This window comes from Barbus barbus, assembly GCF_936440315.1.
Source record: "Barbus barbus genome assembly, chromosome: 36".
NCBI classification, from domain to species: domain Eukaryota; kingdom Metazoa; phylum Chordata; class Actinopteri; order Cypriniformes; family Cyprinidae; genus Barbus; species Barbus barbus.
In genome coordinates this window covers 16,244,013-16,271,315 of record NC_136714.1, presented here as the reverse complement: position 1 = coordinate 16,271,315, position 27,303 = coordinate 16,244,013, and the positions used below count along the sequence as shown (strand labels likewise).

At 38.9% G+C, this 27,303-nt stretch overlaps 3 protein-coding genes across 3 annotated transcripts; all 3 read right to left on the bottom strand.

The window, feature by feature from the left end:
* Positions 1-2,631: 2,631 nt before the first annotated feature.
* On the bottom strand, positions 2,632-3,588 carry LOC306856299 (odorant receptor 131-2-like; the record flags this gene model as incomplete). The annotated part of the gene is made up of 1 exon (XM_079395478.1): positions 2,632-3,588. The coding sequence occupies one exon, from the start codon at positions 3,586-3,588 to the stop codon at positions 2,632-2,634; it is 957 nt and encodes a 318-aa protein (XP_079251604.1).
* A 3,008-nt stretch (positions 3,589-6,596) lies between these two features.
* On the bottom strand, positions 6,597-7,565 carry LOC306855925 (odorant receptor 131-2-like; the record flags this gene model as incomplete). Its single annotated transcript, XM_079394882.1, has 1 exon — positions 6,597-7,565. One exon carries the CDS (start codon positions 7,563-7,565, stop codon positions 6,597-6,599), a length of 969 nt encoding a protein of 322 aa, XP_079251008.1.
* Positions 7,566-12,756: 5,191 nt separating this feature from the next.
* LOC306855975 (odorant receptor 131-2-like) lies at positions 12,757-13,458 on the bottom strand (the record flags this gene model as incomplete). The annotated part of the gene is made up of 1 exon (XM_079394942.1): positions 12,757-13,458. One exon carries the CDS (start codon positions 13,456-13,458, stop codon positions 12,757-12,759), a length of 702 nt encoding a protein of 233 aa, XP_079251068.1.
* Between the last annotated feature and the right edge of the window lie 13,845 nt (positions 13,459-27,303).

Genomic DNA, 27,303 nt, shown 5'->3' with positions numbered 1-27,303 from the left:
TCATATTTACCAAGGGTGTCAATAATTCTGACCACGACTGTAAGTACTGGTATTTCTGAATGGGTTGAGGCTGGGATTTAGCAAATTTGAAGTGAAAGTACTTGATGAACATATATATATATTTTTTTTTTATTTGACCTTTATTTAACCAGGAAAATCTCTCTGAGATTAAAAATCTCTTTCACAGGATATATATACTGTGTGTGGAGAGCATTCACTCAGTATTGTTATCTCATTTTTGACCAAGATGGTTTTTAGAGGCTTTTGCATTGGAACTCTTCAAATGCCTTTTTCTTATGACTCTGTTGATGATTCACTTGCTCTGAATTACAAATCTGTTGGATGTCCAAGAAGTGAAGTGAGTCTTGTTAGATTAACCTCTCATTAAAAATGTGTTTGTGAAGGTTTTAGGCTCTGAGGACTATTAGTATACTCTAATCTCTGTCAGTCTTTATGGAAATGCCTATTCCCAAACAATCATGTAAAAACAAACATATTTTTCAGCACAAAAAGTGAACATAAATAATTAATTAACTTTGAGGCGAAGGGGAGTTCCAGTGGACCCGTTTGTCTTGATACTCCAGAGCTTTCAAGTCACAAAAGATGCACTTTCTTTTCTAAAAAATCACAGAAGGGAAATATAATGATGCATTTTGAAAATGGAGATGCCATTTCATTAATGTCATCATGATGTTTTTTGTAATAATAGCTCAACTTTTGTAATAAAATCACAACTTTTTGTCAGTATTATTGTCATTTTCAAAAAGGAAACTTAAAAGTCTGTTTAAAACTTGCCAATTATAAAATACTCTTCAAAGCTCTGTATTGTTTGTTTGTTTATTTTTACAAATAATATATTCTAATGAATGTTCATGTATTAAGGCATGGTCTATGGAAAATAAGCCACGAATGGTTGATACCACAAACAGTATTATACATATATATTTTTTAATTTCATTATGTAGAATTAAAATCCATATAAATTGTGTTAATTAAAATAACACTAAACATTAAAGATACACAAATTGTATGGAATATTTCCAGTAAAACAGTAGATTTTATCAATTATCAATATATGAATTGCCTAAATCTATTTCATTTAAAAACTAAAATTTATGGACCATGGTAAATAATCACTTCATTTACCAGAATGCATGCTAATTTACTTTAATGTCAATTGCAAAATTGAGCAAATCAATAATATGAAATGAATATGATATAATATTAATATGAAGTCTGTGGATACATATTCTTATATAAATATATTCTTGTCTAGATTTGGAATTGGATTGGAAAAGTCCTTTCAACTAAATAAAGTGTCTTGACAAGTGCTTTGTCAGAAATGTTGATAAAAATCTGATAAAATACCATAATATTGGAACTTTTATAAAGTTACATGTACTGGCAATTTGTGATTTAAGGAGAGTGTCAGTAACAGCTAGCTATTAACCTGTAGCATTTGGCTGCATTCCCACTGAAGCTAAAACCTGCAGGGGAATCTTAGGTTGCTGCAGAAAGTGGCATTAGGAAGGCAAGAGGTTTTCATCCTGCTCTTAATGCAATAGTATAGTGCTGATGACAATGTAAAAAGGCACTGCTGATCAAATGAGATGTTAAACAGCCTTGAACCCAAGGGTCTTAATAGTCCACAAAACTGGTTATTCTATCTTTTACGCACCATGTTGCTTCAAACCTGGATGACTTTCTTTCTTCTGTTGAACATAAACAAAGATATCTTGAAGAATGTTGCTTAACCAGTTTTGGTTACAATGCAAACTGAAACTCTTTGGTTACCAACATTCTTCAAAATATTTTCTTTGTGTTCTCCAAACGAAAGCAAGTCATACTCGTTTAGAACGACATAAGGGTGAGTAAAAGATGCCAGAATATTCAGTTTTGGTTGGACTATCCCCAGTCTCACTGCCACAAAGCAAATGTAATTTTACAGAGAATACACAGGTGTTCATATTTGACCTCTAATAAAAGCCTAACAATGCATTTATTACAAAGTGGTTAGCCACTGCTTTTGAGTCTGGGCCTTGTCATACCAAATCTGTTTTCCCTCTGTCAGTTATATTAAATATTCATAATAACATTGCTGTTTTTGTTCATGTGATGTTTGAAAAACAAGTTTCCTCAATGGTCACGCAAAAGATCCACTGGGACAGTGGTGAAAAGATGTAGAGAACACGTCAAAAATGGCAAAATCAGTCATTTAGAAAAAAAGAACAGCAAATGACAAAATCCAAAATGAGAAGCATCTCATTCTACATAAACTCTCTATTTTGTTTCTCTCATGGTTTTAATTTCTCTCCTGACAGAAAAGTGAGTCTGGCCTCTACTTACAGTACATCAGAGTTCATTTAGATGTCAATTCTGCTTGAAACAGATAAAATGACTAAAGCATAAGCTGTAACAATTTTCATGTCACATGACCAGAAAATGTGCAAAAATGAGCAAACACAAAACATCGATGATCAAACAGATTGCAAAAATGTTTGCAGGTTAGTTATTTTAGTCTGATTCATTTTATTAAACACAATTTAATCTCAAATGATTATCTCCATGTTCAGGAACATATCCAATATATTTCAGTTCAGTACCTAAGTGCTAATTTTTAAACCACTGATATTAAACGTGTTGCTCTATGACAAATGGTTTGACTTTGCCTTTACCAAAAGTGAAGTAGTATTTAAATAAACAGCTGAAGGCCTGGTCTCTCAGGCCATATATAAGAGGACTTAAACATTTGGGGAAAATGATAAACATTAAAAAGCAAAAATACATCACATTCAGTGAAGTTATATAGTCAGTATAAACAAAAATAGCTTCTTGGATAACTCCAACTAAAATAGACGCAGCACAGAGTCCCAGTTGTATTAGATGCAGAAGAACAGTCTTGTTGGCTTTTTTGGCTGACATTTTATCACAGGCGGCTATTTTAGCCACAGCTGCTATAGAGGCATAAGTAAAGATAATAACAAAACACACAGACACAAAAAATATACATGTGAAAGCTATTTCAAGTTTCTTATAGATCTGAAGTCGGAAAAGAGTGGTTCTTGAGCAGAATACATTCATCACTGTGTTTGTAGAATCAATCGCATAGAAAATAATCATCTCAGACAAGCACTGAATCAAACCCAACATCCAAACAACACCGATAGCTATGTGAGTTTTTCTGTAACTGGTGATTTCTGCATGTCTGAGAGGAAAGCAGATGGCCACATACCTCTCCAGTGACATTAAAGCCAGATTTAGAGTAGAAACCTGAAAGAGAGCTTGTGCAGCAATGAGAAGAACAAGACAGACATTTTTCATAATTAAAATCCTACTGACAGCACATATATACAACATTACACTCATAAAGAGATTGAGTGTATCGACCCAAAGCATGTGACCAAACAGAATATAGCGAGATGTTTCCTGAAAAACAGTCTTTTTCCTCAAAGTGAAGAGCATGACCCCGTTGACATAGAGGAAAATGACACATGGGGTCACAAACAAAAATGCCTTCATTGGTACATCTCGATTCAGAACCAACAGAGGCTGAGTGATGTTAGTTTTAGATTCATTCAAATTAGACATCTTCAAAAGCATAAGACATCAGATCAAGATGCTGTTACAGAACACTGAATAGAATAATACTGCAATCTTCAGCATGCGCTTCCCTTCCAGGTGCTGTTAACAGCACAGGTCACATTTTAAATACCGTTAAACTGAATCCCAGTGGGTGATTTGTGTATGTGCATCACAAAGACCTAGGTTGTGCATTTCACTAATAGCTGTCAGACAGCAGCCTTTGCCCCTCCTTGAGAAAACAAATACTCTATGCAATGTGACTGCAATTACTTCATTGTCTTTGTTATATTTATAATTTTTAGCTCATATTTCACTAATAAAAACATTCTGTCTACCATTGTGCTTTAATGATGATGGTTCTTTCAACAGCACTAGTTACCGAATCACCAATGAAAACAAAAACAACATTTAATGCCACTTAAATGAACAGGGATTAGATAAGGGATTTAATAGAAATTAATAATATGATATGAACATGAATAGTCTACATCAAGAGGAAATATTTTATACTTCAACTGCAACATCTAGAACTTGGCTTCTGCTAAAGCAAGTTTATACTTATATAGCAAACTCATAACATAAAGATAAAATAAAATAATAAAATAAATGGAAAAATTAAATTATTCTTTTAAATATGAAACTAAAACCAGTAGGTGACTGCATGTCACTGTTTCAAGGAATCACATTAAATCTCACAGTCAAATGACTCATTCAAAACTGCTGATTGGTTTAAAGCAACTGTGAGTTATTGAACCATTTATTAAACCGATCGGTTCAAAAACACAGATTCTTTGGTAACACCGCTGTACATTTAAAACTATTGTCATTGGAGAATCTGAATATAAAATGTAAGTCACTTATATCAGACTTATTGTTTATTACACTGTTGTACTTTATAAAGCGAATAACATCTGTGCTAATATTCGATAAAATAAAGGACATCATATTATATTGCTTACATCATGCTATACCTATTAAAAACAAGAACTCATATAGGGACATTTTTGCTCCATAACTTGAAGCACAAAAACTGTATGAGGGTAATTTTTGTACTTTCTCACTTGGTAGCTGTTGATGTTGCAATTAACACATTGCCACTTGTTGATAAAATTGATGAATGTAAATTTCACTTATGACATAACTATTAAAAGAAGACTAAATGGAGATCAACAAGAGGTAGGCCAAGATAATGTCTACTTGTAGACTACTGTTCAAAAGTTTTGCCAAATATTATTTGAATATACAATAACTGTTTTTTATTTGAATGTAATTTATTCCAGATGGTAATGCTGAATTTTCAGCATCATTATTGCAGTCTTCAGTGTCACATGATCCTTCATTCTATCATTCTACTATACTGATTTGCTGCTTAAGAAACATTTATTATTATTATCAATGATAATATATTTGTAAAAGCTGTGATACATTTGTTTTTCAGGATACTTTTACAGAAGTGTATGTTTTATTCTCATAATGTGAGGTACCAAGACTGTCAGTCAATCAATCAATCAATCAATCAATCAATCAATCAATCAATGTGATGCTCAGTGTTGTACATTAGTATCATGTCATGTCACTTTCCTTTATATAGCACTTCATACAACACAAAGCAGCTTCACAGTGATAAACCAGAAAACTAGCAGAATCAATTATATAAATTATTTGTTCTGTTCAGATAGGGCTGCATAGTGAATTATATTTGAATAATGCTAGATGCATAATACATTTGACAACGTCTTCTATGAAGGAGCTGAATCTGTAGTCAAATTGGTGAGGGTCTACTGCTCTTATAATGAAGGCCCTGATGTAACTGTACATGAAAGTCACTTGACTTGACTGTTCATTATCTTTTACACACTGTAGCTTAGTTGTAAGTTGGATGACAGCTTAATAGCAGGTTTTTTAGATGAAAACCGCTAAATAAGGTCTGATAACATTTTTGGTCAGTGATGACTGTTTTATTTTCTGTCGTGACAGCTGACACATTTCTGCACGAATAGTTGCAAAAAACATCAATTAAAAGAAAACGATAATAAATACAATACACTTTCTTGTGGCCATACTCTACAGAGCAAAAAATTAGGGACATATGACATACAACAATGTCTGTTTATGAAGAAAAAAGTATTTTCTTAATCCTTACTTGTGTCCCAGTTTTAACCAGTAAAACATCTAAACAGAATTTAACACTAAAATAAGTTTACAGTGTTTTACAATGAAATCTGGTTTGTAAAGAATGCTGCAAAGTGTAGTGTGATCAGGGCTTAACAAAGACATTTCATAAAAATAAATCAGATGGCCAGAATAAATATGACTGATAGACTGATAGAATAAATTGCATGGATGCATTGAAAAGGAGATACAGCAGAACATTGAGTTGCATTGAGTCAAACAGTATAGATAAACTCTTTTAACACACACGGACAAGAAATTGTTCATAGAACTGTATTGGTATAAAACAAAGCAATGATGGAAAGATGAAAATAAAAAACTATACAATATTACAGACCATTCAGCAACAGCTATGGTGTAAACTCTAGTAATTGTATAAGATCAGTAAAAGGAAAAGCTGCAAAACTTGCACAAACACATCACGTGAGTTTTGTTGATGAACACATAATTGACATGCTGCATAAAATGCTTTAATTGTTGCATATTTATTAGTTTGATTTTATAAGGCTAGATTGGAAGCTTGTAAGCAAATTGTAAATTCATTCACAGTGTTATAAAAGCAGTTGTCATGATACAGTATAAGATTAAAGAGACAAAAACATTGTCATTGCGGTCATTGCACTTGCAAAAGTTGCGACAGGTTAAATATGGTTGTTTAAGACATGACTTGCCACAATTCAACTATTTTAGTGTGGTTGATCTCCACATCACATAAATACAGAATCACGTATTTTGCCATTTTAGAGAAATATACTTTTGTATCTTAACAACGAAAGAACATGATCTACTAAAGCTTTTTAGATAACATTCCAATAATCTTTTATATAGTATCTAGTATTTTTTTAGCCTCGTCCAACTACATGTATCTCTGTATTACAACTATTTTGCTTTTTGAAACCCAAAGTGAAGTAGTATTTAAATAAACAGCTGAAGGCCTGGTCTCTCAGGCCATATATAAGAGGACTTAAACATTTAGGGAAGATCAAAAACACTACAAAGCAAAAATACATTACATGTAATGAAGTCATATAGTCAGTATAAACATAAATGACTTCTTGGATAACTCCAACTAAAATAGATGCAGCACAGAGTCCCAGTTGTATTAGATGCAGAAGAACAGTCTTGTTGGCTTTTTTGGCTGACATTTTATCACAGGCGGCTGTTTTAGCCACAGCTGCTATAGAGGCGTAAGTAAAGATAATAACAAAACACACAGACACAAAAAATATACATGTGAAAGCTATTTCAAGTTTCTTATAGATCTGAAGTCGGAAAAGAGTGGTTCTTGAGCAGAATACATTCATCACTGTGTTTGTAGAATCAATCGCATAGAAAATAATCATCTCAGACAAGCACTGAATCAAACTCAACATCCAAACAACACCGATAGCTATGTGAGTTTTTCTGTAACTGGTGATTTTTGCATGTCTGAGAGGAAAGCAGATGGCCACATACCTCTCCAGTGACATTAAAGCCAGATTTAGTAAGGCAGCCTGATAGAGAGCTTGTGCAGCTGCAAGAAGAGTGAGACAGACATTTTTCATTATAGTAATCCTACTAACAGCACATATAAACAGCAGTACACTCATAAAAAGATGGAGCGTATCAAGCCAAAGCATGTGACCAAACAGAATGTAGCGGGATGCCTCCTTAAAAATAGTCTTTTTCTTCAGGGTGAAGATCATGACCCCGTTGACATAGAGGAAAATGACACATGGAGTCACACACAAGAACGTTTTCACCGGTGCGTCTCGATCCACCAGTGATACAATTTGAGAGAGGTTCAATGTAGAACCATTAAAAGCCGACATATTTAAAAAAATAAGACATGAAGATGTTGGCCACAGACGTTGGTATAGCACACCCACTCAGAATAATACTGCAATCTACAGCGTCCTTGTAACTGCAGATCTCCAGGCTTGTGTGTTGCTGAATGCACAGAGAGAGAAAGATCAGAGTGCTGTCACAGCATCACAATTTAAATATGGTTAAATTCATTATGTCATGTACGTGTTGAATCCCAGTGGCTGTTTTGTGTGTGTGAGTGTGTGTGTGTGTGTTGGGGGGGGGGGGGGGGGGGGGGGGGGTCTGTGTGTTTACCCTATCCCTAAAAAGAAAAGCAAAAAACATAAAAGCATGTTTTTTGAGTTATTTTAGGACTATTCACTTAAAAAAAAAATTCTGTTTTAATTGGTTTACTTTAATGAAGTTGCAATAACTTAATAAAATTGGTAACAGAAATGTAATTTTTTTTTATGAAAACAGGGGTGTGGATTTCTTGTTCCCAGCATTAGTGTTTAACACTAACACACTCCTTTTTGTTAAAGAGTATGTGGTTGGGTTGTGAGTGGCTACAGATAAAATGAATTTGTTCTGGAGCTGCTTCTCAATTTGTTGAAACCATTTTCTTTTTGAGTAATCAATTTAAACATTTGTTTATGCTACAAACTAATTTCCAGTAACTAATTTCCATGTTGGTTGAACATAATTTCAATTTAAAAATGACTGACATTTTGTTGAGCCAAAACTTTTTTTTTTTAGAATGCAGCACCCTGTTGCCATTATTTTAAAAGTGCTTAAGATGTTGAGATACTTTATTTGTTTCAGTCATTCTTCACGTACAATAAGCTATGTAAAGTATTTTTCATTTTTAAGCAAAACTCACATGAGCATGGTTAAAGAGGGCATGAAGTGGAAATTGGAATCAACTTTTCTTCCTTATTGTAACATATATCTGAGTGAAATGAGAAAATAAATGTTTGGAGGAACTTTATTTTGTCCATAGGGAATTGATTGATCATTGATTTGTTGTCAATACCTTATTTCCCTGCCAAATACATGACATTTTCTAGTTGTTGATCACTGCATAACTGGAGCAAGGGAAAAACATCGACTTGCTTTTAAAAACAAAAAAACGTGTTGCTCGCACCAGACAATCACTTGAGCATTCAGCAGACAATAGCGACTAACAGCAGTACATTGGCATAATCAGAATGTAGCTATGTCACGGAATGTTCACACAAAAGATCCATTTGCAGCTTTATTTTGAGAGTCGAACAAAAACATCCATGAGCAAAACAGGAAACAACGAACACACACGAACAGAACGCAATACTGACGCAACTAAAGACAAAATGAACAAGGTATATATATATAGGGTGAGGCTAATGAGTCAATGATAACCAGGTGGCAGTAATGAACCAATAAGTGCAAAGGGTGATGGGAAACGCAGTTCAGAACACCCAAACAATAACTCAAAGAGAGTGCCCTCTGGTGACTAAACTGGGCACTCCAACAACTGACTGTGACATTACCCTCCCTCTAAAGAGTGGCTTCCAGACACTCCATAAAAAGTCAAGATGTTCCAGGTGGGAGGTGGAATGGAGGTGGATTAGGGGGAGGGATGGTGGGCCAGGTCCATGTAATGGAAGATGAATCAGAAAAGGTGGCAGAGTGGGAGGCCAGGGCGGGGCCGGCAGAGCAGGCAATAAAGGTGAGGCTGATAACCACCTTAACAGAACTAAGATGACCAATAGACCTCCAAATGACACCATCATGACTGCAAAGAGAAGCACCAAGAGTTTAATAACTGCCTCAACGGCTGCAACAGGATGGACCGATAACTCTGCTATGGTCTCCTTGAACAAAACAGGGCAGGCAGACAGTACAACAGTCTTTTTAGCCATAACAGGGCAGACTGAGAGTTCAGGAGTGGGCGCCACCATCCAGAGAGGAGCTGAAGCGGACACCGCCGCCCCAGGAGGCTCCGCAGCAGAAATCGCCACCCCGCGAGGAACCAGAGCAGGCCCAGGAGTGGACTCCCGGACCGGAACGAGCTCTGGAATGGACTCATAAACTTGAGTGGGCTCTGGAGTGGACTCGGAGGGTTCCTGTACTGGAGCGGATTCGGAGGACTCCCGGACTGGTGCAAGCTCTGGAGCGGACTCGGAGGACTCCCGGACTGGTGCAAGCTCTGGAGCGGACTCGGAGGACTCCCGGACTGGTGCAAGCTCTGGAGCGGACTCGGAGGACTCCCGGACTGGAGCAAGCTCGGAGGGTTTCTGGACTGGAGCAAGCTCTGGAGTGGACTCGGAGGACTCCCGGACTGGAGCGGACTCGGAGGGTTCCTGGACTGGAGCGGACTCGGAGGGTTCCTGGACTGGAGCGGACTCGGAGGGTTCCTGGACTGGAGCGGACTCGGAGGGTTCCTGGACTGGAGCAAGCTCTGGAGTGGATTCGGAGGACTCCCAGACTGGAGAAAGCTCTGGAGAGAACTCGGAGGGTTCCTGGATTGGAGAAAGCTCTGGAGCAGACTCGGAGGACTCCCGGACTGGAGCGGGTTCTGGAGTGGATTCTGACCACTCCATGACTAAAGCGCTCTCTGTGACAATCTCTGGGACCACCAGAGCAGACTTAACTGCTCTCCTCCTCGACCTTTGCCTGCGGTTCAGAGATAGGGAAGCTTCACTATCCTCTGGAGATGTTATGGTGGATTCGGGCATCTTCGGAAGTACTGCAGTGGGCTCAGATCGACATGACATCACTAAACTGCGGTAACTGAGATAGTCAATGAAACTCCAAAAGTCAAGAGTTTTAAGCCCCTCCATCTCAAAAGTAGGCAAGACATTGTCTAAGCACTCATTAAAAATTTTGTTGAGCTCAGAATTACAAAGTTCCAATCCTACCGCCAATGTCCAAAAAGTCTGTGCCAGTCCACCCACTTGCATCCCCTGTTGCCGAAGACCCGCCAACATCCTAAGCCGAGCTTTCTGCTCCTTCTTTGAAGCAGGAGGAAGAATTCGAATGCCCATGGTCCACAAATCGATAGCTCAGTCTAGCTGCTGGATCTGTAAGTGGCGTCAGTATTCTGTCACGGAATGTTCACACAAAAGATCCATTTGCAGCTTTATTTTGAGAGTCCAACAAAAACATCATCCATATGAGCAAAACAAGGAACAGAACGCAATACTGACGCAACTAAAGACAAAATGAACAAGGTATATATAGGGTAAGGCTAATGAGTCAATGATAACCAGGTGGCAGTAATGAACCAATAAGTGCAAAGGGTGATGGGAAACGCAGTTCAGAACACCCAAACAATAACTCAAAGAGAGTGCCCTCTGGTGACTAAACTGGGCACTCCAACAACTGACTGTGACAAGCTATGCACATGATTTTTCGCCAAATCCATTAAAGCAACTGTACTGTATGTGGTTTTGTGTACTTATGCAACTTTGCAGCCCCCTACAGTAAAATAAGTAGAATTTGCTATCGTAATTTTATCACTGTTGCAATTAGAGTTGATGTCTGTACCAATGCCGCTTTGAGGCAAGCCCCCAAGGTTAGCAAAAAAAAAAAAAAAAACGCGTAACCCTGTGTTAGGCAGATAAAGAGACCAGAGGCAATTTTTTGTATGTCAATGGTGGAGAGTCTTTTCGACTTCTTTTGTGGGAAAACAACTTATCATTTAACGAATCAACAGACAGCCTATTGACCTATTGATCTTCAACATATTTACCATTAAACATTATTTTGGATTTATCTGTTTTATACAGTTTACACAGAAAAATTACTGTTTTATAAGAGAAGTCAATGGAATTTTTTGCCAGGTATCCAGAAACAACGATTGACTGTCTCACAACTCTGACAGAAATTCAATGGCGTCAAGGCTGTGATATGATTGGTTTTCAAGGCACCTGATCCAAGTTGGCAATTACAAACAGCATTCTCCACAGACCTCCCAATAATAATACCATCTCTGGCTGTACATGTGCATTTGTTGCTGCTGTAAAGACTCCATTTTGCTGCTGTAAACACACCATTTTGCAGAATTTTGGACCTGCCCACCAAACATACACAATCCCTAAACAGATGTTTGTGAGGAACATGGGAAAGAAACAGAAGCCATTCACCTTATTAGAAGTCAGTGTATAGGCCTACCTTCAGAATAATTGTAAAAATATTTCAAGGTAAAAAATATACATTGATTGTGTAAATTCATTCATTCATTGGGGGTGGGGTCAGGTACGGGGCATCATTTTCACCACATGGTTTTTACTGCTTGATGTAGAATGAAAAATCCCATCACTTTAGAAAAGCCCACTTTTGTTCTGCAGAGACCCCTTCTCCATTGTGTAAGCAACCAGCACTGTGGGTGACATGACCAATGAAATCTTTAGAACTGGCTGCAGGGCTGTGTTTGTGCTTCACTGGTTTGAGAAAAAAATCAAGCAGTGGCTCATAAGTTCTGACGTGGCTTTGAATGCACACAGAAAAAACATGGTCTGCTTGCCAGATCATGTGCCAAACATACACACAAACCAGTTTACCTTTCATTTTTGTGATGAAACAAAAAATTTTTACAGGTTCAAATTATTTAATTTACAGGCTTCATGCAAAAGATAGTTTGTAAAGCTAGTATTGTAAATTTGTTGACAAAAAATTAAAAGAAAAAAAATATAACAGTGAAAATGAATCTATCATTTGCATATAAATGAACTGCATATTTACTGCTTATAAAATGAATTCCTATCTACATAATCATGTTCGCAAAAAATAAATGTTTGATTAAGTGGTCAGTACTATTGACACGGTATTTTATTTTTCTTAGTTTTTAACCTTCAAAAGGGCTACTTCTGAACCCAATTTGATGTTACATACGTTCCATAAAATGACAAAAGACAGAAAAAGCAAAATAACCACAAAAATATGTTTGTCACATGGCCAGAAAGGGTACAAAACATTGACAACTAAAACTAACACTTGCAAAACCAAATCTGGGGTGGTCAGTACATTGGCAAACATTGTGACGGGTTTAATATGTTTGTTAAATATGCTTGCAATTTTTTTTTGTGTGTCTGAACTTCCGTTGCTCATTGTATAAAGATATAAGTTCATATTTTGCAATAATACACAAATGTAGTGAAAAGATAGTGACAAAATATTATTTTCTAAAGCATATTAGATAACATTTCAATAGCCATCAGATACATCTGGTATTTCTCAACCACCTGATACTAAATGTATCTCTGTATTACAATGGTTTTTCTTTTTGAAACCAAAAGTGAAGTAGTATTTAAATAAACAGCTGAAGGCCTGGTCTCTCAGGCCATATATAAGAGGACTTAAACATCTTGGAAAAATCATAAACACTACAAAGCAAAAATACATCACATTCAATGAAGTAATATAGTCAGTATAAACATAAATGGCTTCTTGGATAACTCCAATTAAAATAGACGCAGCACAGAGTCCCAGTTGTATTAGATGCAGCAGAACAGTCTTGTTGGCTTTTTTAGCTGACATTTTATCACAGGCAGCTGTTTTAGCCACAGCTGCTATAGAGGCATAAGTAAAGATAATAACAAAACACACAGACATGAAAAACATACATGTGAAAGCTATATCAAGTTTCTTGTAGATCTGCAGCCTGAAAAGAGTAGTTCTTGAGCAGAACAAATTCAGTGTTATGTTTGTGGTATCAATGGAATAGAAGACAATAATCTCAGACAGGGATTGAATGCAGCTTATCATCCAAATGACACCAATGGCCACGTTAGTTCTTCCGTAAGTGGTGATTTCTGCATGTCTGAGAGGAAAGCAGATGGCCACATACCTCTCCAGTGACATTAAAGCCAGATTCAAGGTAGAGACCTGATAGAGAGCTGTTGCAGCAACCAGAAGCACAAGGCAGACAATTTTCATAACAAAAAGCCTACAAACAGCACACACAAACAACACTACACTCATTACAAGATTAAGCGTGTCAATCCAAAGCATGTGTCCAAACAAAATATAGCGGGATGCCTCCTGAAAAACAGTCTTCTTCTTTAAAGTGAAGATCATGACCCCGTTGACATAAAGAAAAATAATACATGAGGACACAGACAAAAATGTTTTCAAATCTTGATGCAACGGCAGTACAGTCTGAGTGATGATAGATGTAGAATTATTAAACTTAGACATCATCAAAAAGATTATAAAGCACTGAATAATACTGCAAAATCAAAAATCCTTATAATAGCAAATCTTCTAGCTTGTGCCACCGCTGTTGTTGAAGACACAGTGAATGTTCAGAGAACATCCCACTTTTAATATCATTGCAAAGTAGCTGTCATGAAGTACGTATGGAACCCCAGTGGCTGGTTTGTGTGCTTGTCAAAATGCCTGTGAAAAAAAAGAAAAATAAATAACCCTAGGTTTAGTGGCTGATTAATAGTATCAAGTAAAAATAATGAGTCCCAGTGGTTTATATTTCTTTGTTTCTGTCTTTGCAGTTATAATACTGTTAGAAGTTGGGACTTCAGTTTGGTCTTTTTCTGTTTCATCTATCTGTTCCTGTTTTCCCTTATTTGGTTTTGTTCCGGTTTTCCTCATTAGTTCTTTAATTAAGGTTAAGTCCGTTCACCTGTGTTTTGTCATTATCTCGTTCACTCCTTTGTTTCCGTTTTCTTTATAAGCATTCAGTTCGGTGATTATGCTTGTCGAGTCTTAATGTTATGTTGATGTTGAAAACTTTGTGTCATTAAAACCTATTTTCCCGGAACTCCCGTTTCCTGCCTTCCCTGGTGCACGTCACCGTAACAGAAGACTCGACCCCACCGAAAATGCTGACGGCTGAGGACAAGTTGTGGGGTCTGCGGCAGGCTGGCCGGAAGCTGGAGCGGTATGTGGAGGAGTTTATTGAGCTTTGTTCACCAACTGAACTGGCGGGGGGGTCCAAGATGGCGTCCTGCTAACTTGTTCTTTGCTGAGCTCTGCTGACAAACTTTTATAACGGCATACACTTAATTCTTTTAAGCTACTTTTACGCAAAATTATCCACTTCTACCTTTCCGCCTACTCTATGATTCAAAATATGAAGTCGACCACTGACAGAAGGAGAGATATGTCGCGTATTTCGCAGCATTCTGACAAGATGAACTTTCATAGTTATTCATCTAACGTTAAGGGGGAAACTCTGTCCGGGGCTAAGACGCCGCCTCCAGATAGCCCAGCTAAACCTCCATCCAAAAAGGGCAAGACAGATGATGACATCTCGTCTGTTATTGCAACGCTCTCTCAGCTAATTAACACCCGCTCCGACACCATAGAGAAAATGGTGAGTGAAAATGCACTAAAAATTGAAGGTCTGAAAAAAACAGTGGACTTTGTATGTACCGAAATAAATGACATTAAAGGCAAAGTTAATCACTTTGAGACGAGATTGGACACTGAAGAGAAAAAAATGGGATTCTGTGAACAACGTCTCACTGACCTGGAAAGATATTCCCGTCGATGGAATCTGCGTTTGCAAGGTGTCCCTGAGAAGGAACGAGAGGATGTGAGAGCGGAGTCCATCCGTGTCTGTGAAGCTACGTTTGCCGAGGGAGGCCACAGCCTAGCTGACAAAATTGACACGGTTCACCGAATTGGAAGAAGGCTCCAAAATAGTTCACGACCTCGACCCATCATTATTCAGTTTTCTTCGCGAGTGGCGAGGGACGGAGTATGGAAAGCAGCGAGGACATCGGAGTTTCTTCGTGCCAATCATCTTCGTTTCTCGGAGGATCTCATCGCGCCTGATCGGGAAAGAAGACAGCTGCTTTGGCCCGCTGTCGAAAAGGCTCGAAAGGAGGGGAAGAGGGCTCACTTCGTGGGAGCCCGTGCCTTCGTTGATGGATCTGAAATATTTCCACCTTAGCACGGTAAACCTGTTTGATTTAAGTGGATGAAACTTAGTTTCTGAGTGACTGACTGCGTTTATGCCGAAGATTGGATTCATCTGACTTTGTTAGTCAGCTACTGATGCACTTTCTCTTTAGAAGGTTCAACAAAGTTTGTTCTACTATTTTTGTTCTGTTTTTTATTTTTCTATGTCTATCTCAATTGTTTCTCTTAATGCCAGGGGGTTACGTGATAATGTAAAGCGCAAAGCACTGTTTCTGTATGCTAAATCCTTTAAAACGGATTTTTGTTTTTTTCAGGAGTCTCATTCTGTGTTCAATGACTCTACTTTTTGGAAAAACCAATGGGGCAATGAGGTTTGGATGGCTCATGGTTCTGAGCACTCTGCTGGTGTAATGATAATGAAAAACCATTTTGCTGGTTCAGTCTTACAGAACTATACTGATCCTAAGGGGCATTTTCTGTTACTTTTAATTTGTGTTAATAATATTTTTATATTGTTGATTAACATTTACGGTTTTAATTCCTCCCGAGAAAACGAATTGTTGTTTGAAGAGATAGGAGAAATAATTTTATTATGGTCCAATACACTTCCAGATGCTTTGATTTTCATTGGCGGAGATTTTAATATCGCTCCTGATAACAGTCTTGACAGATTTCCTCCCAGACAGTCTGCTTCCTCTAACTCTAAATTGAAAATGTTCATGGAGAAGTTCGATTTAATCGATATCTGGAGAGAGAAGTTTCCAAATGTTAAATCTTATGTAACGGGTTCTTCGGACTCACTAGCCAATATTAATATGTCATAAATATTAGCTATAATAAATTAAATAAATAACTATGGAATTAAACAGTTTAGGCTAGTTAGATCCCAGAAGTCTAAATTCGGCTACAGGAGCTGGTAGTCAGTAATAACACAGAAACATGAATTTAAATTTAGTACAGGTACCATGTATTGAAAGTGATTAAACAAAATATTTACAGACAAAAAATAATGAAAATAGAAAGGAAAAATAAAGAACCCAAAATATTTACAGACTACAATTGAACCAGTTATAATTAAGTGCACTTTGTGGTTATTGTTCAAACAAAATATGACAATAGAAATTACAACAAATACACACAAAAAACAAAAAGGAAAACTGTCCCATCGATGTTTGACTTCTTCAAGACTCACGCAACAAACCACAAAAGGTTTATGAGAGTTTGTACCGATAAATCCATAGGTTATTGTTCGTTAAGAGGAAAAAGATGTGCGTGTGGGATTGAAGCGCTAGTCTGTGGAGAAGTGTATGTGGGACCCAGGCTGCGGACAACCTTCCTACCAGACCAGTAGGCCGACTGTTCAGTGAATGCTGCACAGATGGTAGACTCCCAGCCGTAATAGTTCAGCTCGCCATCATTCATCCCCAAACAAAGAAAAAAACCTGGCCTGTAAAGCAACAACAGGACCAGTAAATAAGGCTAAATTGGAACTAAAATTACATTAACCTTTAGCTAATTCCACACTCAAATACCATTTCCTTGTGTACCCAATTCTAAATCATTACAGAATCATCAAATAAATGTATAAACTACAATTAATAAACATTACATACTTGACAACAGTACTATAATCTGATTTCCTTAGTGCATGTAAACATACTTGGTACAAACCCATTTGTAACCCAGAAATAACACACTTTACAGCAGTATAAATCAAAACCCTTTTTGTTAAACAGCCAAATGCCAATGCTAAAACTAATGTTAATGTTCAACGCCGCTAGCTTAACATATCAGCCTCCAGCATATAGCTAATTCATTCAATTTACTCACCAGTTCATCTATGTAAACATAACTTGATGGCGGCGACGGATTCCCTTCAGCCAGTAAGTGGTTCTAATAAGTTACAATAATAAGCTTAACCTAAACGCATGAATCAAGCACTAGAGTGACTAGTCTGTAAAACACAAACCTGTCCACAGCTGTCGATCGGCTTCCCCACACTTCTGAATGAGGAAGACGCCGCAGCCCTGTTAAACACTCGTGCTAAGCATAATCACGTGACTCGAATTACATGAGGTCGCAGGGCACACATTCCGCATGGGGAATTTAAAGGGACAGGGACGGCAAAACCGACATACAACCATTTAATATATATTGATAGATTTTAACCTGGGTTACACCCTCCCCCCTTAAACCCACGCACGTCCCGTTGCAGGTTAAACCACGTGAATAACTGAACTGGTGGTAGACACAGGATTTAAAATGTCTGATATACTGTGTAAAAGAGTTTGAACCACAGATATCAGAGAATTACCAAGCGAACTGTACTGCAACCTTTTAGGCGGTAATCGTTGACGCACAGAACGCCTTGGACCGGGTTCTAGTTCTACAGAATCAGGGTTTACATCAAAGTTTAAGGGTTCAAAGACACTAGAGACTAACGTCTCAGGATCAACAGACTCTTCAGCGTCGGCTTCAGACTCAGGTAGGTGTTCAGGTAAGTCAACTTCAACATGTGCTACCGATTCTTCAGCTTCAGGTAAGTGGTCAGGTGTTACAAGTAATGTCTCGTCTTCAGGTAAGTGCTCACTCTCCAACCCTTCATCAACAATGGCCGGTTCACTCGCAGATATCATTGGTGGAAGAAAATAGTCATTGGCAACACTTGGGGATGAAGCCTTTTTGTAAAGCTTCTCTACAGTGAACTTTATTGGACTTAGGTCCAGACCGAAAACTGTTGGTTCAGGTGGAGAGTCTTCCTCTTCAGAGACAGGAAGAATCTCGCACTGCTGCCGCGTTCTTGGCCTTGAGACTGGACTGGCCTCAATGGACGGCTCTTCAACAGCAGGGAGGAAACCACATGGTAAAAGAAGATCTCTGTGAAGAGTACGTTTAGGACCATTACAACGCTCTGGCTTCACTGTATAGACTGGTAAATCTCCAGCTTGATCCACGACAACGTAGATGTCCTGCTCCCACTTATCACTGAGCTTGTGTTTACCTCTCAATCGAACACTGCGCACAAGCACTCGGTCTCCAGGCTCCAACTGTGAAGGAATGACTCTTTGATCAAAGCGGACCTTGTTTTTTTTCAGATGCTTTAGTGGCGTTCTTTAAGGCAATGTCGTAGCTTTCCTTCAACCGGGACTTCAGATTTTGGACATACTGTGAATGAGGTTGGTGTTTTTCCCCATTCAACGGTAACCCAAAAGCCAGGTCGACCGGAAGACGAGGAGAACGTCCAAACATTAGTTCGTATGGGGTGTATCCTGTGGTTTCATTCCTTGTACAATTGTAGGCATGTACCAAGGGTTTGACAAAATCTTTCCATTTTGTTTTCTGTTTTGCTTCCAGAGTCCCCAACATGTTGAGCAAAGTGCGATTGAATCTTTCTACCGGATTTCCTCGCGGATGGTATGGTGTAGTCCGACATTTCTTGATTCCAGCCACTTCACACAATTCCTTAATCAGTTTGGACTCAAAGTCCCTCCCTTGATCTGTATGTAGTCTTTCTGGTATCCCATAATAAACTATAAAATTGTCCCACAGACATTTGGCCACTGTCCTAGCCTTCTGATTAGAGGTTGGAAAGGCTAAGGCGAATTTGGTGAAGTGGTCTGTTAACACGAGGATGTCTTTAGTGTTGCTAGAGTCTGGCTCAAGGCTAAGAAAATCCATGCAGATAAGTTCAAGTGGTCTGGAAGTTTGAATACTAATAAGAGCAGCAGCTCTCTCAGGAAGAGCTTTTCGACGAATACACCGTCCACAAGTCTTTATTTTATGCTCTACATCAGCAGACATCTTGGGCCAATAAAAACGGGTACGAGCGAGATCTAACGTACGCTCTATCCCCATGTGACCCATATCATCATGGAGACTCTGCAAAACAGTAGAACGAAGTTCTTTAGGCAGGACAAGTTGATATGAAATCTGTTCATTGTCCTGTCGTGTTCTATAAAGAATACCTTCAACCAGTTTGAACTTGTTGAGCTCCCTCAGCAACAAGGAGATCTCAGGCAGCTCCTCCTTGGCTGTAGGAGGAACTTTCTCACCTGTCTCCATCTGATATATGACTTCCCGGAGATTTGAGTCAGCCCTCTGCTTATCCCGAAGCTCATGATGGGACAAAGCCGGAACCACAGGCAACCCAAGATCTTCTATATAACTCTCAGGAAGAACATCTGCCATGATAGACAGGGACTCGATCAAAGTACTTGCTGCTTCCACTCGGATGAGGCAGCTCTGGCAAATGGCATTGACAACCTCAGACGAAATTGAGGAGTCGCCAGAATCGAAAAGATGTTGTCTAGCAAACTGATTGAGAAGTTCTTGATCAGATTCGCCGCAAGGTTTACAGGAATCTTCCTGTGGTCGGCGGGAAAGTGCATCCGCATCCAGATTCTGTCGTCCAGCTCTATATTGCAACTTAAAAGAAAACGTGGAAAGCGCAGCCAACCACCGATGGCTCGCTGCATCCAGCTTAGCTGATGTCAAGATATAAGTAAGAGGGTTATTATCAGTAACCACAGTAAAATTGGCACCATACAAATAGTCCTGAAATTTTTCTGTCACACTCCACTTTAGTGCCAAAAACTCAAGCTTATGGGCCGGATAACGACTTTCACTTAATGATAGTCCTCGACTTGCAAAAGCAATAGCCCGAAGATTGGAGTCTTGTTCTTGATACAGTGCTGCACCCAGCCCAGTGGTGCTCGCATCCGTATGCAAAATGTAAGGGCGTTTTGGATCAGCGAACCCCAGGACTGGTGCACTGGTAAGTTTCTCAATCAAGATAGTAAAAGCGAGTTGACAAGAAGGACTCCACCGAGAACCGAAGGGTTGCTTTGGATCGAACTGGCAGACCTTTGAATCAAAGAGTTTTAAGCTCTTTCTTGTGGAAGAATACCCACGGGTCAGGTCGTTGAGAGGTTTTGCAATGCTGAATACCCCTTAATAAAACGGCGGTAATAGCCTGCGAATCCCAGGAAGGATCTTAAGGTCTTAAGATTAGTGGGAACTGGCCAGGATTTTAGTGCAGACACCTTCTCTGGATCGGTCTCAACACCATTTTCAGAAACAATGTGTCCCAGATATTTAACTGATGTCTGAAAGAATTTACACTTTTCAGGCGATAGTTTCAATCCGTACTCTCGTAAACGGTTCAGCACTCTAAGCAAACGGCTCTCGTGCTCCTCAAGCGTGTTAGAAAAAATTATCAAGTCATCCAAAAACACAAGAACCTCTTCCAAGTGGAGATCTCCCATACACTTTTCCATTAACCTTTGAAAGGTTGAAGGTGCGTTGGTTACTCCCTGGGGCATTCGGTTGAATTCCCAGAATCCAAGAGGCGTAACAAAGGCTGTTTTTGGTTTATCTGCTTCATTCATTTCAATTTGATAATAACCTGACTTGAGGTCTAGCACCGAAAACCACTTGGATCCAGTGAGTGCAGAAAACGATTCCTCCAAGTTTGGCAATGCATACGCATCCTTTACAGTCTGCAAATTGAGCTTGCGGTAATCAATACATAATCGAATATCTCCATTTTTCTTCTTGACAACAACTATAGGCGACGAGAATGGGGACTCGGATTCTCTGATAACACCAGCATCTAGAAGCTCTCTCAGATGTTTGCGAACAGCTTCTATATCCTGAGGATGAATTGGTCTTGCTCGGTGCTTAAACGGAGTGTTGTCATGGAGATTAATATAGTGTTTCACATGACTAGCGCAGCCAACATCCATGTCATGCTGGGAAAAGACATTGGACATTGCATTCAACTTGATGGTAATTCTTTCCTTCCATTCCGGGGGTAATGGTGATTCCCCAAAGTTAAAAACTAGTGGGGTGCCGTTGAGCCCATGTGCTGAGGAACTGGTCACATGCTGCTCTGAAACGATGCACGCATACGCTCCCAGCTCTGCTATGATGGTCGAAGACGGTATATAGATGTCTTGCTCCGATTCATTTCTCACCCTGACTGGTACTTGGTGAGGGAAACGCGTTGGCATGGCGACAAGACAGCTGCTAACGCACAGACCACCTGGTAGGCCTGAATCCGGATGTTGGACGACAGCATACTGACTTGCTGGAGCAAAGACTTTAACGGAGCCGTTCAGCAATACGGTGTGGCCAGCAGGAACAAGCACAGAGGATTTACCGAGCAGAGTTACAACTCCAAAATGGTCGCTGCAGCTTTGTTGGTAGATGACTTGAAGAGTTTGTAGTACAGCTCGGTAACCGGATACATTTGGTTGGAAAGAAGAATTGTCGCTTTGCCGAAACTGGTCGTAGAGTGTTTCGAGAGTGTTCATGCCAATCAGGATTGAGGTGGGAAATCCTGGTCTGACATCAGGAACAATAAGTGCAAGAGTTGGAACAGTAACAATACTTCCAACAAAATCTTTAGGAAAAGTCACTGTAGTTTCAATGTAGCCAAGATATGGAACATTTTGGCCTGCTGCTCCTTCGACATGGAGTAGCTCATACAGGGGTTGAACTGGTTGCTTGGAAAGACGTTCATTGTAGAAGGAAACCGGAATGGTCGTAACTTGAGACCCAGTATCCAAAAGACAAGAACCTTGGTGACCGGCGACTTTGACATCAGCAGTACATCTGGATCCTATAAGTCCTTTTGGCACTCTCCTTGATGTAGACTGCAGCTCAGAACAGTTAACAGGAAGCTTACTCTTGGCGGGACAAATTTGATCCTGCTCAGCCCCTGGTTGTCCCACACCAGGAACTAGAGCTAGTTTAAATGCTTTCTTGCAGATGGATTTTGTCTCTGCCACTTCTGCTGCCTGTCCTGAAACTGCTTTCGCTTGGCGCTAACCAGTACTGGGTTCGGATCAGAATCACACTGAGGCTTAATGTGGCCATCCTCCCCACATCGAAAGCAAAACCCAGGTTTTGGAGTGGAAGAAGCTAGTTTGGCGTTTCTCCCCATCCTCCCGGTTTCAGTCTGCTTTGAGGCAGAATACATAGCTGCTGGCTGATATCTGTTAGTCTGACCAGCATTAAGAGCGGCAAGCTGTTGCTGAATGGCTGTCATCTGTTGTGAAAGCTCTTTGGTAAAATTCGTTATCGCAGTGCACAGATTTGGTTCTTCATTCGGGCTGGTTACAAATTGAGCATGAGTGGTTACCTTTTGTTTGGTTCCTCCAAAGTGCTGTTTCATTCTTTGCTCCTTTGCTGCTTCTCTATCCTCCTCTGTTCGCAGGAGTAGTAAAAGTTCAGCAAAAGATGGTGGACTTGATTTCCTTTGCTTAAGTTGGAGTTCTGAAATCAGTCCATTGTCCCAACACCCTCTGCAAAATTGAGCCAATAAGCGTTTATCCATATCTCTCTCAGATACTCCTCCTCTCCTCACAGCTTGTTGCAGTGCCCCCTGGATTCTCTGCAGGTACTTAGATGGCTTCTCTCCATGATTTTGGTAAGTGTCCATAAACTTGGCGTAAAGTTCTTCACCATCCTGGACAGTGCCATACGCCGACTCCAGCTGCTGCAGATACACATCAGGCAGCGCATCATGGCTTAGATGTTTCACCATGTCACAGGCAGGGGGCAGTAGGCTGTCACGAATTAGTCTGGCGCGTTGGAGATCAGAGATGGCTGGATCACACAGCACTAATTCGACGCCAGACCGCCAGGTGTCGTAGTCCATTTCATGGTTTGGCCTGGGCACTTTACCAGAAAACGGTCTCAGCCGATGGGTGGCATGCATGGATGAATCACTGCTCCGAACCACATGCTCCACAACGTAACGCTGCACCTCCGGAGGGTTAAGATCACCAGATGCAATCGATCGTCCTCCGGCGCTGTTCATACCGGCACTGTTAGAGGCAGAAGCAGGTGGAGTGAGAGAGGTTTGTAAGGGAACATACACTGGACCAAAAGTTTGACCTGGTAACGATGACTCTAGAGGGTTTTTTGGTTGATCAGCTATCTTTTGTTCAATTTTAGGGACATTTACAACAGCAGGATGAAGTTGTGCTATAGCTTGTTGTATCTGAGACATCATTTCCCCAAGAACCATCGAATAATCTTTCCCAGACATTTTAGCAATTCCTTTCAGGTCAGATAAATAGGTGTCAGTCTTTGAACCACCCAACTTCGACATGCAAATTTGGGATAAATTCTTAATATGGAATTCTTTATTTTCATCAGAAATAAATGTACACGGCAGTCGTGAAGACAGTTTTACTACTGACGCTCCCGACACAAATTCAACAACGAGCATATGGTGAAATTCGGATTCACTATCATCAATAATGTTATCACGATTAATGTCACCGTATTGATCAAGAAAATCTATAACTTCAGAAGAACTCTCTTCAACCGGCCCATCCACTAAGACGGCATTAGGAATTTTTATCCCGAGTTTTTCAAAAACTTCCATCGCAAAGACGAACTGGTGAGCATGAATAACTGTTTCTGTTATTATAAAATGTTAATTACTGTACAAACCAGCTCCTGGCTGGCTTGCCAGATGTAACGGGTTCTTCGGACTCACTAGCCAATATTAATATGTCATAAATATTAGCTATAATAAATTAAATAAATAACTATGGAATTAAACAGTTTAGGCTAGTTAGATCCCAGAAGTCTAAATTCGGCTACAGGAGCTGGTAGTCAGTAATAACACAGAAACATGAATTTAAATTTAGTACAGGTACCATGTATTGAAAGTGATTAAACAAAATATTTACAGACAAAAAATAATGAAAATAGAAAGGAAAAATAAAGAACCCAAAATATTTACAGACTACAATTGAACCAGTTATAATTAAGTGCACTTTGTGGTTATTGTTCAAACAAAATATGACAATAGAAATTACAACAAATACACACAAAAAACAAAAAGGAAAACTGTCCAATCGATGTTTGACTTCTTCAAGACTCACGCAACAAACCACAAAAGGTTTATGAGAGTTTGTACCGATAAATCCATAGGTTATTGTTCGTTAAGAGGAAAAAGATGTGCGTGTGGGATTGAAGCGCTAGTCTGTGGAGAAATGTATGTGGGACCCAGGTTGCGGACAACCTTCCTACCAGACCAGTAGGCCGACTGTTCAGTGAATGCTGCACAGATGGTAGACTCCCAGCCGTAATAGTTCAGCTCGCCATCATTCATCCCCAAACAAAGAAAAAAACCTGGCCTGTAAAGCAACAACAGGACCAGTAAATAAGGCTAAATTGGAACTAAAATTACATTAACCTTTAGCTAATTCCACACTCAAATACCATTTCCTTGTGTACCCAATTCTAAATCATTACAGAATCATCAAATAAATGTATAAACTACAATTAATAAACATTACATACTTGACAACAGTACTATAATCTGATTTCCTTAGTGCATGTAAACATACTTGGTACAAACCCATTTGTAACCCAGAAATAACACACTTTACAGCAGTATAAATCAAAACCCTTTTTGTTAAACAGCCAAATGCCAATGCTAAAACTAATGTTAATGTTCAACGCCGCTAGCTTAACATATCAGCCTCCAGCATATAGCTAATTCATTCAATTTACTCACCAGTTCATCTATGTAAACATAACTTGATGGCGGCGACGGATTCCCTTCAGCCAGTAAGTGGTTCTAATAAGTTACAATAATAAGCTTAACCTAAACGCATGAATCAAGCACTAGAGTGACTAGTCTGTAAAACACAAACCTGTCCACAGCTGTCGATCGGCTTCCCCACACTTCTGAATGAGGAAGACGCCGCAGCCCTGTTAAACACTCGTGCTAAGCATAATCACGTGACTCGAATTACATGAGGTCGCAGGGCACACATTCCGCATGGGGAATTTAAAGGGACAGGGACGGCAAAACCGACATACAACCATTTAATATATATTGATAGATTTTAACCTGGGTTACACCTACACATGGAGTAACAAGAACCATTCAAGGCTTTCTCGCTTAGATTATTGGCTTTTACCATACTCCTTTAAAAACTTTAATGTTTCAGTCAGTATCCTTCCCTCACCTTTAACTGACCACCACACTATTCTCCTCTCTACTCCTTTATCCACAGGACACTCAAATGCTAATTTTAGAGCTTCTTATTGGAAAATGAACTCCTCTCTGCTTAAACATGATGAATTGAAAAAAAGAATTTCCTTTTTGATTCAATACTATTGGACCAAAGCCTCATCTGACAAAAAATTTAGTTCTAACTGGGAGTTATTAAAATATGAAATAGGTTTGAGTGTTAGGCATTTCAGTAGCAATTTAGCAAAACAGAGAAGGTACGAAGAGGAAAAGGTAATTTCAAAGATCATAACACTTCAGAACAAAATTCAGGAAGACTTAACCGATTCTGATTTAACAGAACTTGCAGAGCTTCAATCTAAATTAGATAATATCTATAAGTACAAAGCTGAAGGCTCCTATATTCGTTCTAGGAGGAAATGGTTAGAACAAGGAGAGCAAAGCTCTGCTTATTTTTTCAGAATGGAAAAACATAATTCTAAGAATCTTACTATTAATTCATTGCAAGTTAATGGTACTTTGACAAATAATCCTAAGGAAATTTCCTCTTTCTGTAGTAACTTCTATTCAGAACTCTATAAGTCTAATTACTGTAAAGAATCTACTTCTCTTTTCTTTCAATCTTTAAAGAAAATTAATCTAATATCTAGAGATGAGCAGTCTGCCTGTGATAAAAATATAAATATTACTGATATAATTGATGGTATTGAAGGTCTTAAAAATAATAAGTCTCCCGGTACTGATGGCCTAACGGCTGAATTTTACAAATGCTTTGCAGAAGACTTGGCACCATTCCTGCTAGAGATGTTTTCAGAGAGTATTCAGTCAGAAAATCTGCCTCCAAGTTTAAAACAAGGACTACTAACTCTAATTCCTAAACCCAAAAAGGATACTACTCTGATAGATAATTGGCGGCCTATCTGTCTGCTCAATAACGATTATAAAATATTAGCTTGGATTTTAGCTAAAAGGCTTAAGAGTGTTTTAAACTCTGTTATTGACGAGACTCAATCAGGATTCATGCCAAAAAGACACATAGCTAATAATATCCGACTTGTTTTAGATTTATTAGATTATTCTGAGTTAGTTAATGATGATAGTTTTATTCTCTTTTTAGATTTCTACAAAGCGTTCGACTCTCTCAATCACGAATTTATCTTCTTATCTCTCAAAAAGCTTGGATTTGGTGACCCATTCTGTAAATTTGTAAGAACTCTTTACAATAACGCCAATTGCTCTATCAATCTTAAATGGGGTACCTCTCCTAGATTTCAATTGTCAAGAGGTGTTCGTCAGGGTTGCCCTGTCTCTCCTTATTTATTTCTTATAGCGGCACAACTTCTTTCCTCCTCCCTTTCAAGTAGTGATCTGCAAGGTATTACTGTTGCCAATAAGCATATACTTATTAGTCAGCTAGCCGATGACACTACTTTGTTTCTTAAAGATAAATTACAAATTCCAGTCGCTATCGAACTCATTAAAAGTTTTTCTAAAGCTTCCGGTTTAAAGCTAAATCTTGATAAATGTGAATTATTAGCCATTAAAACTTGTTCTTCTCCTTCTCTTTACAGTATCCCAGTTAAATCACAGGTGACCTATCTTGGTGTGTCTATATGTAAGGATGATAAAGCCAGATGCAGGTTAAACTTTGACCCAGTTGTTGGAAAAGCTAAAAGGAAATTCAATTCATGGTTACAGAGAGATTTATCATTAAGAGGCCGAACCCTCATTGCTAAAGCTGAGGGTATTTCAAGAGTGACGTACCCCGCTCTTTTTTTATATGTAGATAAACCTGTATGTGCAGAAATCGATAGAATGCTATTTGACTTTCTGTGGAAGCATAGAAGACATTATGTCAAGAAATCTGTTGTTATAAATAAATATGAATATGGTGG